This window comes from Balaenoptera musculus, chromosome 2 (assembly GCF_009873245.2).
Source record: "Balaenoptera musculus isolate JJ_BM4_2016_0621 chromosome 2, mBalMus1.pri.v3, whole genome shotgun sequence".
Taxonomy (NCBI): domain Eukaryota; kingdom Metazoa; phylum Chordata; class Mammalia; order Artiodactyla; family Balaenopteridae; genus Balaenoptera; species Balaenoptera musculus.
The window spans coordinates 144,829,805-144,849,850 of record NC_045786.1 but is presented as its reverse complement, the minus strand read 5'-3'; the positions used below and the strand labels follow the sequence as shown (position 1 = coordinate 144,849,850).

General features: G+C 35.4%; 1 protein-coding gene across 6 annotated transcripts in view; it reads right to left on the bottom strand.

Annotated features, from left to right (window-relative positions):
• PCNX1 (pecanex 1) overlaps positions 1–20,046 on the bottom strand; it is a 166,580-nt gene that overhangs the window by 112,884 nt on the left and 33,650 nt on the right. For all 6 annotated transcript variants that reach the window (XM_036841725.1, XM_036841727.1, XM_036841726.1 and 3 more), the window contains exons 2-4: positions 19,185–19,393; positions 4,345–4,450; positions 404–449 (exon numbers count right to left, since the gene is read on the bottom strand). In XM_036841725.1, coding sequence (XP_036697620.1) covers positions 404–449; positions 4,345–4,450; positions 19,185–19,393 — 361 coding nt within the window. The remainder of the gene's footprint in view (positions 1–403; positions 450–4,344; positions 4,451–19,184; positions 19,394–20,046) is intronic.

The window sequence follows — 20,046 nt, the reverse complement described above, 5'->3', positions numbered from 1 at the left end:
CATGCCGCGGAGCAACTAAACCCGTGCACCACAACTACTGAGCCTGCGCTCTAGAGCCCATGAGCCATAACTACTGAAGCCCACACGCCTAGAGCCTATGCTCCGCAACAAGAGAAGCCACCGCAATGAGAAGCCCGCGCACCGCAACGAAGAGTAGCCCCCGCTCGCCGCAACTAGAGAAAGCCTGCGCGCAGCAATGAAGACCCAATGCAGCCAAAAATAAATAAATTAAATAAATAAAATTTTTTAAAAGTTTACCATAAAAAAAGATACATAATTTTATCCACAAAATAATTTCAAGAATGATTTTTCATTACATGTAAATATATGATACAGTTATCTTTACTACAAACAAAAAAGAAATGGAAAGTCAGAGGTAACTTTTGGATTAGATCACACCTACCTTTAATAGTTGTTGCTGTTCCAAGACGAGAGGAACCAGATCCAATCTGAAAACATGACATGAAGTAAACAAAATGCTAGCTACGCCATCAGCACAGACTAGCAAGATTATCAAATGAAATTATATTATCAAAACATGTTATCAGTCACTTTCACCAAAAGGCCATGATATATCAGAGCCGCACTCCCTGTCTGCTGTGGCGCATGCTGAGCATCTAGTACAAATTTGCTGAGACACTGAATCCCTCTGCGTACTCAGGACTGATGGAGCCCCCAGGGCAAGAGCCTCCAACCTCAAACAATCCGTGCCAAACGGTCATTGTCATTTTTATATTGCATCATGACATGTTCAAGTTATAAACAAAAGCAAAACTAGGTGTTAAGTCTACCTGAAATAAATTTAGACTTATCAGGGCATAGAAAGGGAAAGTTTGGAGGACATAACATACTTACAAAGAGCAACCTAAATCTTACTTTCAAATTGTTAGTAGATCAATATGTTCTTTCCTGAGTTTCAGACAGAAAGTAAGTACTTCTTTGTAGGCTGCTATAACATATTTTTAAAGAATATAAAAAAACTAAGGCATCTAAGAAAAAGGAATTTTTAGCACAAACTCTATAAACAGCATACTGATATCTGCGGAGCTTTTAGGGCTTATAGTCAAGATGGTATAAGACGTCCCTAAAATTTCATAACCATCATATATTATACTATCATAAAAATCATAGAAACAAATACCACAAATTCCATGAACACATTAAGGAAACCAAATATAACATGACAGTTACTAAATCAACAAGTCTGAGTAACTCTTTTTATAACCTGTTTTCAAGGGATTCAAGAAGAAAATAGTCAAGCAAATTTAACACCTTATACTAAAATCAAGAACATTCATATAATACTCATATTTTGCCAAATCTTTTCTTTCATTGATTCAACTGAACAGAAGTATACAATGAGAAATTTGGTCAAAATATAGGTTAATTGACTTTGAAGGGGCATGAGGGACTTTCTTGGTATGGACGGCAATTAAATGGGTGTACACATATGTAAAAATCCACTGAACCGTACACTTAATAAGTGTATACTATGCTGTATAAAAGTTATATGTCAGTGAAAAAGTAAGTAAAAATAAGCATACACATACAGGTTAAAACTACTAATAAATTCTTATGTAGCCAATAAAAAAAATGAGCTTTGCAATATTTTTTGAACTGTTTATTAAGTTTGATTCTCCTGATTTGTCCCAATTTCTGCTTTCAATTAGCCATAAAAGGCACTGCAACTAGACAGAAAGAAAAAGGCCAAAAAGCATTTTACTGCAAAAGAGTTTCATTCTTATCACACCTGCTAAACAAGTTATAAAACTAACATATGTTATTTTTCTACTAGAATAATAAACATGTAACTTCCTAGACAGAAGTTTAAAAACAAGTAAGCAAACAAAAAACAGCATTTCATGCCACCCTTCTAAGAATTTAAACTTAAAAAAAAAATGTTTTTTGAATATGCGTACGGTAGTCATTTGCTCACAACCTCAAAGTGTTCTCTTTTTCTCTCCTTAACAAGCTTCCCGTTTTGTTCAAATGTTGGGCATATATCTTTTGATTTATGAGAAGAGGGCCCAGACTCTGATCTAGGTGTGTGCTCTAGTCCTGCTCAATGAATATATGGGAGAGTCTGCTGGAGGGCTTTGAGGAAAGACCTTTTCATGTCTGAGAAGATGATGACCAAGGACAACTCTGCCCCACACTGTCACCTGCTTCTTAACTTTTCAACAGGATCATAATTGAAGCTGCTGTGCTCATCCTGCAACTCTAAGGAAAAACCAAAAGAACTAGGGAAATTCCAACCCAGAGCCCTAATATTATTGAGCTGCTGAACAAATGCTATTAAACCAGCTCCAAACTTAGGTGACAAACATAAACTATTTCTTTAAGTCACCTAATTAGTTGAGTTCTATTATTTGGTGACAAAAGCAATCTTAACAGATACAATGGGTGGTTATGTTTTATTCTTCATGCTTCTCTGTATTATTTAAAGTTTATCCCCCCCCAAATATAATGGAGTTGTGACTGTTCACACATGAAACAATAAGGGATTGAAAATATAAACCACAGTGCATACAAATAAAAGAATGCAATACAGTCCCCAAAATGTCACTGCAGAAAAACACTTAATAATATTAACATTCATGATATAGTCAGTAAAGAGAATCAAGTTCCAAAGAACAAGCACACTAAAATCTCTCTGTTTAAAAAGTTTTTTTGATTATGACATTACAGATGATTTTTATTTTCTTCTTGTTATTTGCTAACTTTCTAAAAATAAACACATTCAGAAAAGGAAAAAATTAAGAAAAAAATGATATCTTCATACACTTAGAGGTAAAGTTTTTACTTAACAGGTTTGCACAAACTAAGATGGTCCAGTGTTTCTTCTCTTTGATAAGTGCCAAAGGAAAGTCCAGGAAGGATTATGGGATGCCAGAGAAGAAAAATTACTTCCAACTAAAGAGCAATCAGGCAAGGCCACCTCCTCCATGAAGCCTTGCCCCTCTCTCTAGCTGGAAACAATTACTTTCTCCTCTGAAATCTATAGCCCCTTTTCTGTACCATTCCTATGACAACTATTACTTTGTATCATGTACTTACATTTACTTGGTAACATATATCATATTTATAACTTCAGTTACTTATAGACATCTACTAGGAAACTGCAAACTCTTTGAGGGTAAGACCCACTCCACATCCCGGACAAACAAAATGCCTTAAATACCATCAGGCACTAAAATATTTTAAGGAAGATAAGTGATAAAAGGGAAGAGAGGGACGGGGCGGGGGTGGCAATGGAGAGTAGAAGATGGAAAGGAGAAGGGTAGCAGTGGCAGGAAGGAAAGAATGATCACAATGACTATGATAGAGCTACTGTGTTCAAGGAGTTCACTATCTAGTATAGAAGACATTTATATACAACTATGATAATGTGCAATAAGATCTATATAATAAAACATGTGCGAGAAACATAGTATGTCTATATTGGTAATATCTCTACCGATATACAAAAAGCCCAACTTTACTTCCCCACTTCAGCTTCCCTAAAGGATAACAATAATTATGTCAATAATTTCTTTTGGTATAAAACAGTATAAAACTAAAACACCAAAATCTAAGTAGCACAATAGCTTCTGTTATCTGCCCTTTTTTATTCAAGAGTTAATATTTTAAGGAAAACCAAATTAGATGTGCTGTGCATTTAGGTGCAGACGTGCAATAATTACATTCAAGATGGGACTCCCTCCCCAAAAAAAGTAGGGTAAGTTCTAATGGACATGATGCCAAGGGTAGAGTTACCAAAGGTGGCTGGCCATTGCTGTGTCCTTTTGTCCTAACGAAAAAGAAAAAAAGAAAAAGAGAAAAAAAAGAAAAAAGGTGTGGCTCTTCAAAAGTTTGTTGCAAAAGTGTAGGCTTATTCCTCAGGGTAATCTGATGTTGCTAATATTTGTCAGTAAGAAGAAAGGCCAGGTTTAATTAAGAATATAAAATGTGCAGCCATATTTAAGGACTAAGTCATTTCATTCTATAAAAAGAGACTGAGAAAAGCACAAGGGATAACCTATATGTCTCCAATACAGACAGACACCATGAAGGTAAATAAGCACACACTAGGAGCTAAAGTTCCTAAGGGCACTCACCACAACTGTCTCGATCAAAACTACCCCTGGGCAATGAGCATGTGGTATGTGCTCAGCAACGAAGTACTTAATTAATGTGAAAATTCTGTTTAAAATAATAGTAATAAAAGATAATCAGTAAACAATCAAAATACTATTAATCAGCAAGATAAACCCAAACACTGACTGACTGTTACAGACAAGAGAATACCTGAGACCACCATCAGGAGGAGGGAAAAAAGCAAAATAAAACAGCACAGGTTCCTACCTGGTTGCTTGGATCGAGGCCAGCATAAGAATTTCTTGAACTGCAACCAACTGGGGGTGTGGCCTCTCGAATGAACTCCGACATTTCAATGCCCCCACCAGGATCACTGTGGGGAAAAAATGAGAAAAGGAGAACAACTGTCATTATTCTGACACCAATGGTTTTCTTTCTGTTTGTTTTTTAAATTATTATCCTTTTTTCTGTACAACTAACAGGTTCAGATATTTAATACAGCAAATTGAAAAAAAATCATTCTTCTTTTATAAGTCTGATAATTTGAACTATTTTATAACCATGTCACTACTCCAAAACATTTAAAACTCTCTCCCAAACTGTCTATATCCAATCCAATATTAGAAACTGGCCTTGATTACAATTGTACCATACTAAATATAGCACATATTTTATGATATGTGCCATAAAACCACTCTAGCAAAGAAATTATTTGCCTTTTGTTTCCTAACAGCAAAGAGAAATTGGTCAGAAAGTAATCAGATCTTACACTCCCTGATCTCTCCAAGAGCACAGTCTGATTGAGCTGCATGATACAATGACGAACATGCATGAGAGCAATTATCCTGGTCAAGCTATCTGTATCTGTATTTCTTAAGTTAACAGAATTAACTAGGATACTAACTTGTTTCACAGAGCTGGGAACCTAAGATTTTAGACTTGCATGTGTAGAGTTAGAAGGCACAAGTTTAAAAAGTGAAATGATGCTATGTAGTAAAAACAGGCATTAGAAAGACAAAAGAGAAAAGTACTAGGTTCAAAGAACTAGGAAGTCCACATATAGAACTTAAAGATAATGGGATCCCAAAATAAGGAAAAAAGATCACACCAAATTTCAAAAAACTTAGACAATTAAAAAAAATTTTAAGTTGATATGTTGTATTTTCATTTTTATTCAGTTCAAGAAATTTTCTTTTTAGTGGGGGAGCCACTCGGCATACGGGACCTTAGTTCCATGACCAGGGATCGAACCCGCACTCCCTGCAGTGGAAGCGGGGAGTCTTAACCACTGGACCGCCAGGGAAGTCCCCTAGACAATTTTATAATAAGGTTCCTCAAGAACACAACTTTTAGAACAATTCAGGCCTAAAAGTTATCATAATCCTATTTTTGCCCAAAGATTTTTACTCATTCTACCTGGTATACAAAGTCGGTCAATAAATTTTTTAGCTATTATTATCAAGGATAAAAGCTCTAGCATATATGCTCAACATTATTGTGGACATAAGCTATCTCACCATCTAGCATCTAATTCAACCTCCTGGTTAACAACAACAAAAAAAGCAACTCCAAATTATTCTGGTGAATCACCTCATCCCAATCTCTCATATGGCTGTGGGTAATGCTGACCCCACTCTCAAGTTCAGGGGTAAGCTCTACTGGCCAAAGTCAATCAGCCTATCCCTATCTCTTGGTCACAGCAACTAGTAGTTCTAGAACAAGCACATGACCCAACTCAGGCCAGAAGTGTTCTACTGTTGAGAGAAGAAACTTCTCTCTATCTGCTTGTCTTAATGCTGAGAAGATGAGTCCTGGAGCTGCTGCAGCCATTTTACAACCATAAGGGGAGAGCCTGTCTAAGAAGCCAACTAAAAGAAAAGCACAGCCTGGTAAAGGGAACCAGAGTCATGAAGCTACTTGAAATTCTACACGTTGCCCCATCTGAAGACATCCCTTAAACATAGACTTTTTGGTAATGTGAGCCATAAATTACCTTAAGCCTGTTTGGGTGGGGATTACAACAGCTGCAATCAAAAGATATAGGCAAAATACAATATGCTTACAAGTTCACCTTCCATTTATGTATTTATCACAATAGCTGTTTGAATTCTAGTGTGTTTTTTAAATTAATGGTCTCATAACTACCATGTCCCTGTTTGCTCATTGGGTCTCTAACTCTAGGCCACTGGCTACAGTTAGCTAACAGAAATTATCTTTCTAACTTGTTACCCATTTACAAAAATAAAACATAATGGAACTCAGGTACAAACATGATGGCCAAGTCCACATACAAATGTCCATGTGTGAGAAAAGTGGAGTATTACCAAGTTGCTGGCCATTTGGTGTTAAGTCACACGGCTATCTAGGCCGGAATGAGAAATATTTTTCTAATTTGGCAAAATCTCAAGTGTGTATATACAGGCAGCTATCACCCACTGAACTAGTGATGAGTAATAACCAGCAATACTGTTAACTCCATTGGAATGCATTCTCTAATTAAGATTGCAAAGAAATCAGAAGATGGAGAGCAAGGTGAAGACCAAGGAATAAAATGTTCTATACCACAGAAAGGATAAAGAGCCCTCATCTTCCCTAGTTTATATGCATCAGCTTTAAGGATATGTAATTCACATACCTTACAATTCATCCACTGAAACTGTGCAATTCAATGATTTTTAGTATATTCATAAAGTTGTGCATCCATCACCACAGCTGATTTTAAAACATTTTTATCATCTCAAAAGCAAACCCATTTAGCTATTACCCTTCCCAACCCTCCTCCCCCCAGCCCTAAGCAACCACTGATCTACTTTCTGTCTCTATAAATTTGCCTATTCTGGATTTTTTTTCATATAAATGGAATCACATAATACGTGGTCTTCTGTAACTGACGTCATTCTTTCACTTAGAACAATGTTTTCAAGGTTCATCAATGTTGTAGCACGTATCAGTGCTTTATACCTTTCTATGGCCAAATAATATTCCATTGTATGGATAGAACACATTTTGTTTATTCACTCATCAGCTGATGGACAATCTTACCCAGTTTTATACATCATTTCTGATAGCAAGTCCAAATGATTATAATTGGAACATAAAATTATTATTAATAACAAAGCAAATATTTACTAAATACTTAATACATTCCAGTCATAGGGGCACATGCTTTATTTGCATTTTCTCATGAAACATTCCCCTAAAAATCTATGATATAAATACTATCCTCCTCATTTTACAGATGAAAAAACTGAAAACGGAAAGGTGTAAAAACTTGCCTATGGTCTCAGAGGAGTAAACAAAACAAGTCAAGTCATTGGCATATGGAGTTCAGGTGGGAAGGGAGGACACAAATAATACTTCCTCATCACTCTACAATGTGTTATCATATCTGCTCTTTCTGGTTCTTTTCCTTCACACGTGAATGTAGGTACTCATAACCAGTAAGGACTGAGAAAAGATTTGAACACCAGGTCTAACTCTAAAGGCTACAGTCTAAGACACCAATAATGCCTTTTAACAAATAGGCATTAAAGTTCTCTTTCCAGTTCAAAACCAAAAGTAAACACCATTATCTAGGGAAGGTTTCTTAACCTCAGCACTACTGACATTTTGGGCCACAAAATTCTCGACTGTGGGAGACCACCTTGTGCAGTTAGGATGGTTAGCAGCGTCCCTGACCTCTACCCACCCCATGCCAGCAGCATTTCTCCCTGTGATAACCAAAAATGTCTCCAAATATTGTCAGATGTCTCCTGGAGGGCAAGGTCATCTCCAGTGGAGAAACAAAAATCTAGAACTAATGCTCAATGGTCAACATCGAGTAGGAAGGAGGTATTAAGGGAGCAAAAAGATGAAGGAAAAAACAAACAGCTCCTTTTATAGAAAAAATATATCCTCTTGCAAACTTACTGTACCTTTCTCTTCTCTACAAATTCAGAAGCAGACCTTTTAGTCAGCTGTTGGTGTCCTAACATATAAATTGACTGAATAAGAATTTTCTTTATTAGCAAGACTTGCAGATTTTCAGCAATGGCAATTTCAGCACATACCTAGAAAGCAGGTAGTTCACAATTCTCACAGAAGCCAAGTGGTCTACTGCAGTAAGCAGTACACCAAATTCAGGGAATCTCTACCTTTATGCCTTAATTTCCTCATCTGTTTAAAAATAAAAACAGGTACAGGGAAAGGCAGAAAAGCAGAAAGTGTCTAATCTGAATTATAAAGGAGACTTCACAAATTAATTTGTTGATTATTAGTATCATAAACTGCTCAGGCTTTAATTAGAACTTCACAGAACCAGCACAGTACTAAATTTACAAATCTAATCTACATCACAAGGATGTTCCTAAAAGTATGGATAAAAACAAAGTCCCTAAACAGAATAAATCTTCAGAAAATTTAGCCTAAAATGCACCTGTGTATATTTTAAATGGATCCTTAATTTACAATATTGTAAGCATCACTGAATGAGAAATAGAAAAAAAATATGGTTTGTCTCCAAATAATTGTATTCAAATTCTAAAATTCAGTGTGCTAATTTCCTCTCCTGAAATGTTAGAAATGTAATACATACATTAATCGCTTTAACTCTTTCTCTAAGATAAAGATTGAACAAGCATTTCTGAGCTGCTATACCACAGCCAACGACAACCACAGAAGCACAAGTAGTCAGTCCTACTATATTCATTCATTCATGCAACAAATTGACAGCTCTAATGTACCAAGCATAGTGATAGGCTCTGGAAATAAGTGTATCTGTTTTCCTGTTCATTTCTATTCAGAACAGAGATTTATAAGTGGGAGAGTGGGGGAAAGGAGATGTCGAAAGCAAAAATCTACAACAAAGACCTTATTTACTGGTGAAACTTAAAAACACTCCTAAAAAGACAAGGAGGTACACCAATACTATTTCAATTAGAAGTTATACCCAAAGAAAAGTTAAACAAGAAGCATAAGATCTAGAAAGGAAGAAATAAAACTGTCATCATTTACAGAAAATCAAGAAATAACCTACAAAGTTTTATCATTAATAAGGGAGTTTAATAAGGTTGCTGGATACAAAGTAAACTGCTACATTTAAAGGGAGAAAAACAAAAGGTAATTAGAAAAAATCATGTAATAGCAGAAAAACTATAAAATAATTTGTCAAATTTAATAAAAGCTATGAAAGTCTTTTAATGGAGAAATGATAAATCTTTACTGAAAGACATTAAAGAAGACTAAATAAATGGAGAGATTTAATATTGTAAAGATACCAATTCTCAGCAGAGGAATCTATAGCCAGTGTAATTCCAATAAAAACCCTAAGTTCTTGTAGATTTTGCCCAGTAGACTCTAAAGTTTATATCAAAGATCAAGGAGGGGCTTCCCTGGTGGCACAGTGGTTAAGAATCGGCCTGCCAATCCAGGGGGCATGGGTTTGAGCCCTCATCTGGGAAGATCCCACATGCCGTGGAGCAACTAAGCCTGTGCGCCACAACTGAGCCTGAGCTCTAGAGCCCACGTGCCACAACTACTGAAGCCCGCGGGCCTAGAGCCCATGCTTCACAACAAGAGAAGCCACCACAATGAGAAGCCTGCGCACCACAACGAAGAGGAGTCCCCGCTCACCACAACTAGAGAAAGCCTGCGCGCAGCAATGAAGACCCAAAGCAGCCAAAAATAAATAAACAAAATAAATTTATTAAAAAAAAAAAAAAGATCAAGGAGCCGAGAGTAGCAAATTAACTCCTGAAAAAGAACAAGGTACGAGGTTTGCCCCACTAGGTACCAAAGTCATGTTATAAAGCACTTAGGATAGTGTGGTAACTGCACAGGCATAAACTAGATCAACAGAACAGAAGACAGCCCAGAAACATACCCACCATATATGAAAACTTAATTTATGACAAAATGAGTACTGCAGATCACCAAGGAAAAGACAGTCTGTTTAACAAATACTGATTAAACCAGTTATTTATAAAGAAAAAAAAACAAATCCTGAATCCCTACCTTACAACAGATCATAATAATTTCCAGCAAAACTGAAATGTGAAAACAAAAGAAACATGAAACTTTAAAAAGACAATCTTTCTGAGAGTATTCTTCTGATATCTGTGTAGGAATAATTTCTTAAACAAGACACAAAAATGTTAATTACCAAAAAATGATAAACTGTGTATTAAATTTAAGAATGTATGATAATCATAAGAAACCTTAAGAAAAGCAAAATGACAAGCTACAAACTGGGAAAAGATGTCTGTAATGTATATAACCAATAAAGGAGTAGTATAATGAATAATTTTTTAAAACTCGTTTTTCTTGATCAATAAGAAAAAGAGAACTCCACAGAAAAATAAAAGAGAAATGAATGGGCATCGGAAAGAACAGAAAACTTAAATGGACCATATATGTGAGATAAGATGCTCAGCCTCATTAGTAATCAGAAAGGTTAACTAGAGTCAAAATGAGACACATCTAACACTTAACTGTTAAAATGGCAAACTGTTAAAACTTACAAAATCAAAGATTGAGGATATGAAACAATAAGGACTTTCACATACTAACAGTGAGAGTATAAGTTGGTACAATCGTTTTGGCAAACAGCTTGTATTACCTAGTAAAACTGAAAGTGAAAATACCCTGTGAACCAGCTTACATATACTAGATATACACATGTGTATGAAGAGACATACGTAATAATGTTATCTGAGCAAAAAAACTTGAAATAATCTGAATGACTATCAACAGAAGAATGGATAAATTGTAGTCCATTCCTACAGTGGTGGACTATACAACAGCAAACATAAATGGTAGCTAAAAGCATCAACATGGGTAAGTCTACAAAATATGATATTCTGCACAAAAAAAGCCCTTCACAGAGAAATACATACAGTATGATTCTCTTTAGGATGTCCTAAGGTAGACAAAATTAACTACGAATATCTACAAAGACCATATAACAATAAAGCAAGGGAATTATTAATAAAAATTCAAGATAAAGGTCACTCCTGAAGGGAAAAGGGTAGAATGATATAGGAAAGGAGTACATGAAGACTTGTATGGTATTTGTATAATGTCCTTATTACTTAAGTTGTGTGGTGGGTAAGTATTCACTTGATTATTATTCTCTAAATTATACATGTAATTGATACACCGTTTGGAAATATATATATTTCACAATGAATTTTTTTGAAAACTGAAAGAAAATAGAAAAATTCAGTAACAGAAGCAATTAAAAATATATACGATTATACAGAACTAATAAGAGCTAGCAATTACTGAGTTGTTCCACATACGAGAAATGGTTCTAAGTGCTTTACATATATGATCTCATTTATTCTAATAATCCCTATGAGACAGTACTACTATTTGTCTCATCATCCAGATGAAGAAGCCAAGGAATAAAAAGCTTTAGTAACTCCCCCAAGGTTATAATATCAGGAAGTAATTCAAGCCCCTGGCAGATTAAGTGCAGAATCTACATTCTGTTTGCTTACCCACTAAATGAGGGTATGCATTTCCTAACAGAAACAGAATAGACTTAAGAACTATGCAGAACCCACTAAAAAAATGTACACAAATATACCATGTCTCTGAGTGAGACTTTCTATTTTAAAGGCTGAGTTCTCTCCAAATTTAATACAATTATCATCAAAATTCTACTGAAATTTTCTGGAGGATGAGTTTACAAGGGAACATCTCATAAAAAATTAAGTAAGTATACGCATGAGGATAACTAAGACAATATTGAAAGGAAAATACTGAAGAGGGATTCATACTGCTAAGTATTAAGCATATTAGAAGGCCATAAAAACTGTATGTTATAAGCAAAAAGAGAGATCAATAGAGCAGAAAACAAAGCCCAGAAATGGACATAATACAAGTATGCTCCATGAAAAAGCAAGCATTTAAAATTACTGAGGGGAAAACTGCATTATTCACTCAATGTTGTTGGTACAATACTAACAAACCTTAAAAAAAAGAAGTTAGAAATGTTTTCAAATTGACGACAATTTAAGAGTAAAAAGTAAAATGATAAAAATACTAAAAGTAGATAAAGGTGAATATTTACATAATTTGGGGAAAGAAAAATATCTCACAAAACTTGTTATCAAAGACAGAACTAATAAAGTTTCATAGAATAGAACAGATCACAGAAAAATTAATTTTGGCATATAAATATATAAATAAAATGCCATGAAGTGAGGAAAAGTATTTGACACAAAATGATATCCTTCATAAATATTTTCTCCAAATCAATAGTAAAAAACTAACAACCAACAGAAAAATATACAATTCACAAAATAACAAATATAAATGGAACAGCACAAGAAAAATACCTCCATTTCACTAGTAATCCAAACACTGAAAAAAGTAAACAATGAAATATTTACCAGTTTGTGAAAATACTAGTGTGGTCAAAAGTACAAAAGAAGAAGCCCTCAACCTGCTGATCACAGTAATTAAAAGGTAAAAATCTTCAGAATTTGGCAATATATATGGAGAAACTTTAAAATGGGTGTAGCTTTCCGGTAATTCTACTCCTGCTAAATCATGATAAAAAATTTAGTCATTTAAAATTTAAACATCACAATGACCTAACACAAATTTAAATTAGAAAATAACTGAAATAATTAAACACAAGATAGCTAAATTAAGGTACTGTATACCCACAAAATGGAATACAGTGTAGTCATTAAAAATACTATCACAGAGTTAGATAGCCTCATCCACCAGAGGGCAGACAGCAGAAGCAAGAACTACCACAATCCTACAGCCTGTGGAACAAAAACCACATTCACAGAAAGATAGACAAGATGAAAAGGCAGAGGGCTATGTACCAGATGAAGGAAAAAGATAAAACCCGAGAAAAACAACTAAATGAAGTGGAGATAGGCAACCATCCAGAAAAAGAATTCAGAATAATGATAGTGAACATGATCCAGGACCTTGGAAAAAGAATGGAGGCAAAGATCAAGAAGATTCAAGAAATGTTTAACAAAGATCTAGAAGAATTAAAGAACAAACAGAGATGAACAATACAATAACTGAAATGAAAACTACACTAGAAGGAATCAATAGCAGAATAATTGAGACAGAAGAACGGATAAGTGACCTCGAAGACAGAATGGTGGAATTCACTGCTGCGGAACAAAATAAAGAAAAAACAATGAAAAGAAATGAAGACAGCCTAAGAGACCTCTGGGACAACATTAAATGCAACAACATTCGCATTATAGGGGTCCCAGGAGGAGAAGAGAGAGAGAAAGGACCCGAGAAAATATCTGAAGAGATTATAGTCGAAAACGTCCTAACATGGGAAAGGAAATAGCCACCCAAGCCCAGGAAGCGCAGCAAGTCCCATACAGGATAAACCCAAGGAGAAACACGCCGAGACACATAGTAATCAAAGTGGCAAAAATTAAAGACAAAGAAAAGTTATTGAAAGCAGCAAGCGAAAAACGACAAATAACATACAAAGGAACTCCCATAAGGTTAACAGCTGATTTCTCAGCAGAAACTCTACAAGCCAGAAGGGAGTGGCATGATATACTTAAAGTGATGAAAGGGAAGAACCTACAACCAAGATTACTCTACCTGGCAAGGATCTCATTCAGATTCAACAGAGAAATCAAAAGCTTTACGGACAAGCAAAAGCTAAGAGAATTCAGCACCACCAAACCAGCTCTACAACAAATACTAAAGGAACCTCTCTAAGTGGGAAACACAAGAGAAGAAAAGTACCTACAAAAACAAACCCAAAACAATTAAGAAAATGGTCATAGGAACATACATATCGATAATTATCCTAAACATGAATGGATTAAATGCTCCAACCAAAAGACACAGCCTTGCTGAATGGATACAAAAACAAGACCCATATATATGCTGTCTACAAGAGACCCACTTCAGACCTAGGGAGACATACAGACTGAAAGTGAGGGGATGGAAAAAGATATTCCATGCAAAGGGAAATCAAAAGAAAGCTGGAGTAGCTATACTCATATCAGATAAAATAGACTTTAAAATAAAGAATGTTACAAGAGACAAGGAAGGACACTACATAATGATCAAGGGATCAATCCAAGAAGATATAACAATTATAAATATATATGCACCCAACATAGGAGCACCTCAATACATAAGGCAACTGCTAACAGCTATAAAAGAGGATCGACACTAACACAATAATAGTGGGGGACTTTAACACCTCACTTACACCAATGGACAGATCATCCAAAATGAAAATAAATAAGGAAACAGAAGCTTTAAATGACACAATAGGCCAGATAGATTTAATTGATATATATAGGACATTCCATCCAAAAACAGCAGATTACACGTTCTTCTCAAGTGCGCACGGAACATTCTCCAGGATAGATCACATCTTGGCTCACAAATCAAGCCTCAGTAAATGTAAGAAAATTGAAATCATATCAAGCATCTTTTCTGACCAGAATGCTATGAGATTAGCAACGAATTACAGGGAAAAAAACGTAAAACACACAAACACATGGAGGCTAAACAATACGGTACTAAATAACCAAGAGATCACTGAAGAAATCAAAGAGGAAATCAAAAAATACCTAGAGACAAATGAAAATGAAAACACGACGACCCAAAACCTATGGGATGCAGCAAAAGCGGTTCTAAGAGGGAAGTTTATAGCTATACAAGCCTACCTCAAGAAATAAGAAAAATCTCAAATAAACAATCTAACCTTACACCTAAAGGAACTGGAAGAAGAAGAACAAACAAAACCCAAAGTTAGCAGAAGGAAAGAAATCATAAAGATCAGAGCAGAAATAAATGAAATAGAAAAAAAAAAGGCAAAGATCAATAAAACTAAAAGCTGGTTCTTTGGGAAGATAAACAAAATTGATAAACCATTAGCCAGACTCATCAAGAAAAAGAGGGAGAAGACTCAAATCAATAGAATTAGAAATGAAAGAGGAGAAGTTACAACAGACACCGTAGAAATACAAAGCCTCCTAAGAGACTGCTACAAGCAACTCTATGCCAATAAAATGGACAACCTGGAAGAAATGGACAAATTCTTAGAAAGGTATAACCATCCAAGATTGAACCAGGAAGAAATAGAAAATATGAACAGACCAATCACAAGTAATGAAATTGAAACTGTGATTAAAATCTTCCAACAAACAAAAGTCCAGGACCAGATGGCTTCACAGGTGAATTCTATTAAACATTTAGAGAACAGCTAACACCCATCCTTCTCAAACTCTTCCAAAAATTTGCAGAGGAAGGAACACTCCCAAACTCATTCTATGAGGCACCATCACCCTGATACCAGAACCAGACAAAGACACTACAAAAAAAGAAAATTACAGACCAATATCACTGATGAATATAGATGCAAAAATCCTCAACAAAATACTAGCGAACAGAATCCAACAACACATTAAAAGGATCATACACCACGACCAAGTGGGATTTATCCCAGGGATGCAAGGATTCTTCAATATACACAAATCAATCAATGTGATACACCATATTACCAAATTGAAGAATAAAAACCATATCTCAATAGATGCAGAAAAAGCTTTTGACACAATTCAACACCCATTTATGATAAAAACTGTCCCGAAGGTGGGCATAGAGGGAACCTACCACAACATAATACAGGCCATATACAACAAACTCACAGCAAACATCATTCTCAATGGTGAAAAACTGAAAGCATTTCCTCTAAGATCAGGAACGAGACAAGGATGTCCACTCTCACCACTATTATTCACCATAGTTTTGGAAGTCCTAGCCACGGCAATCAGAGAAGAAAAAGAAATAAAAGGAACACAAATTGGAAAAGAAGTAAAACTGTCACTGTTTGCAGATGACATGATACTATACACAGAGTATCGTAAAAATGTCACCAGAAAACTACTAGAGCTAATCAATGAATTTGGTAAAGTTGCAGGATACAAAATTAATGCACAGAAATCTCTTGCATTCCTATACACTAATGATGAAAAATCTGAAAGATAAATTAAGGAAACACTCCCATTTACCACTGCAACGAAAAGAATAAAATACCTAGGAATTGTAGGTATTTTACATACCTTTTGTCTCCCTAGGTAGGTCTTTTGCCTCCCTACCTAGGGAGACAAAAGACCTGTATGCAGAAAACTATAAGACACTGATGAAAGAAATTAAAGATGATACCAACAGATGGAGAGGTATACCATGTTCTTGGATTGGAAGAATAAATATTGTGAAAATGACTATACTACCCAAAGCAATCTACAGATTCAATGCAATCCCTATCAAATTACCAATGGCATTTTTTACGGAACTAGAACAAATCATCTTAAAATTTGTATGGAGACACAAAAGACCCCGAATAGCCAAAGCAGTCTTGAGGGAAAAAAACAGAGCTGGAAGAATCAGACTCCTTGACTTCAGACTATACTACAAAGCTACAGTAATCAAGACAATATGGTACTGGCACAAAAACAGAAATATAGATCAATGGAACAAGATAGAAAGCCCAGAGATACACCCACGCACCTATGGTCAACTAATCTATGACAAAGGAGGCAAAGATATACAATGGAGAAAAGACAGTCTCTTCAATAAGTGGTGCTGGGAAAACTGGACAGCTACATGTTAAAGAATGAAATTAGAACACTTCCTAACCCCATACACAAAAATAAACTCAAAATGGATTAAAGACCTAAATGTAAGACTGGACACTATAAAACTCTTAGAGGAAAACATAGGAAGAACATTCTTTGCCATAAATCACAGCAAGATCTTTTTTGATCCACCTCTTAGAGTAATGGAAATAAAAACAAAAATAAACAAATGGGACCTAATGAAACTTCAAAGCTTTTGCACAGCAAAGGAAACCATAGACAAGACGAAAAGACAGTCCTCAGAATGGGAGATAATATTTGCAAACGAATCAACGGACAAAGGATTAATCTCCAAAATATATAAACAGCTCATGCATCTCAATATTAAAGAAACAAACAACCCAATCCAAAAATGGGCAGAAGACCTAAATAGACATTTCTCCAAAGAAGACATACAGATGGCCAAGAAGCACATGAAAAGCTGCTCATCACTAATTATTAGAGAAATGCAAATCAAAACTACAATGAGGTATCACCTCACACCAGTTAGAATGGGCATCATCAGAAAATCTACAAACAACAAATGCTGGAGAGGGTGTGGAGAAAAGGGAACCCTCTTGTACTGCTGGTGGGAATGTAAATTGATACAGCCACTATGGAGAACAGTATGGAGGTTCCTTACAAAACTGAAAATAGAATTACCATATGACTCAGCAATCCCACTACGGGGCATATACCCAGAGAAAACCATAATCCAAAAAGACACATGCACCCCAATGTTCATTGCAGCACTATTTATAATAGCCAGGTCATGGAAGCAACCTAAATGCCCATCGACAGAGGAATGGATAAAGAAGATGTGGTACATATATACAATGGAATATTACTCAGTCATAAAAAGGAATGAAATTGGGTCATTTGTAGAGACATGGATGGACCTAGAGACTGTCATACAGAGTGAAGTAAGTCAGAAAGAGAAAAACAAATACCGTATATTAACGCATGTATGTGGAACCTAGAAAAATGGTACAAATGATCCGGTTTGCAGGGCAGAAGTTGAGACACAGACATAGAGAACAAACGTATGGACACCAAGGGGGAAAACCGCAGGGGGGGTGGGGATGGTGGTGTGCTGAATTGGGCGATTGGGATTGATATGTATACACTGATGCGTATAAAATTGATGACTAATAAGAACCTGCTGCATAAAAAAACAAACAAACAAATACTGTCACAGAAAAAAATGTTTTCAGTAGTTCAAAATATTTCCTGAGTACCTATCAGTGCAAGACACTGTTCTAGAACCTGGGAATATAATAGTTCGTAAGAAAAACAAGGCCCTGCCTTCAAAAAGCTTATAAATGCAAACAAATGATTAAGTAAGATAATTTCAGATAGTGATTTATGCTATTCACAAAATTATTATAAGGTAAAATATCTGTTCAATGAACAAACAGGGTAATCACGTTAGGGATGGAGGAAAATGTAACTGAAAAAGGATAAAGGCTTTCAGTGCACTGGAGAATATACAGAAACATTACCCGTCTTAATAGACGAGTACCCACTTTTAGTGATATTATTTATATCTTGAACCTGAAATATTTCATATTATACTGACTGGAAACATGGCATAGTGGTTAAAAGCATGGCCTCGCCTCCAGAGCTTGACAGCCTAGATTATTTGATCTTTCTCACCTTACTTTCCACATCTGCAAATCAGGGATAATAAAAGCAACCATCTCATAGAATTGTTTTTGAGGACTGTATGAGCTTAAAAATGTCAAGTGCTCATATAGCAACTGTTTAAAAGTTATATTAGGGACACCTATTATTTCTATAAAGTCACTATAACCTTTTGACTATGATAGCTAAATCCCTCTGTCAGAAAGAGAAAGTGGGTGAGGCCAAGGTAATGGGATAGAATGTGACCGAGAGCAGTATGGGGAACATTTCAGCTGAGACAGCCTCCAGGAAAGCCTCCAGGAAGGGGTGACAGCTACTCAGAGTTGAACACTAGGAAGTCAGTCATGCCAAGATCTAGGGAAGGAACAGCTAAGTTTCTAAGGTGAGAATATAAAATTGAAAAAAATTTACAATGGATAAAATGAAAACTGTAGATTATAAATGTCAAGTAAAATAGTATCACGGTTTGCTTAAGATATATATACACATTTTATTTATATGTATAAAAATAAATGCTTAGATTTATAAAGCCAAGTTTTAATATTTCTTTAACCTGTTTTCCATTGGTTTTGGTCTTTGGTATGAATAACTATTACACTATTACGACTATTATTGTTCTAACATGTTATTTATTAACAAGGCCAAGGATACTGATTTATCCCCAGATAGCCAGTCACCTTTGCTGTGGTCTAATGTGACAATCACACTTGTCACTGTATCAATAGTGGTAAGATCTACCACTGCCTTAAAACCAGGTAAACAGAACAGGCATGACACAATAATCACATCATTGTACACATGCATCACTGTACATCATTACAAACTGAGTGGCATGGGTTTCCTTACCTTGGGCCATTGCTGTCTTTTCTCCTTGTTGAACAGTTGCCTTGCTCAGCTCTGGCTTGCTGATCTGTGAAATCATTTGTGTTCCTATCTACAATCTCTCCAGCATCAAGTGCTCTGTGGAGTCGATAGTTGACCATCTTCAGAACAATGAAAACAGCAGCTATCACAGGACAATAGACTGCTACTATAATCATGGAAGAAGGAAGGGCCTTAAAGAGAAAGAAAATGAAGATAGGAATTTTAAAATATTTTATACTTTATTCAATTAGAGAAATCTGTAACTAAAATAATAAACACACACATTCTCTCACAAAGCAACAATTGTGTTCCTAGCACTAAGTTGTAAAAGTATAAGACAGCACCACCCAATACAGTAGCCACTTGCTACATGTGGCTATTGAGCGCTTGAAATGTGGTTAGCCTGAATTGAGATGTGCACTAAGAATAAAATAACACTGGATTTTGAAAACTCAGTATGAAAAAAAGAATGCAAAATATCTCAATTTTTATACTGATTACACGTTGAAATATATTTAGATTATATTGGGGTAAATAAAATATATTACTAAAGTTAATTTCATCTGTTACTTTTATTGTTAATGTAGCTACTAGAAAAATTTTAAATTGCATATGTGGCTCACAATACATGTCCACTGGCCAGCACTGTTACAAAGTCCCTGCCAAAAAGCCTACAATACAAGTAGAGAGTTAAGGCATCACATTATATAATATGTGAATAGACAGGGTTGTGATCCAAATACACGTAATCCCTGTTTATGTGCTCCCTGTAACTTTTTTTTTAGGATATAAACTTTGTGTTCTAGAAAATCCCAAGTTAAAACTGTTATGAGAATAACCTTAG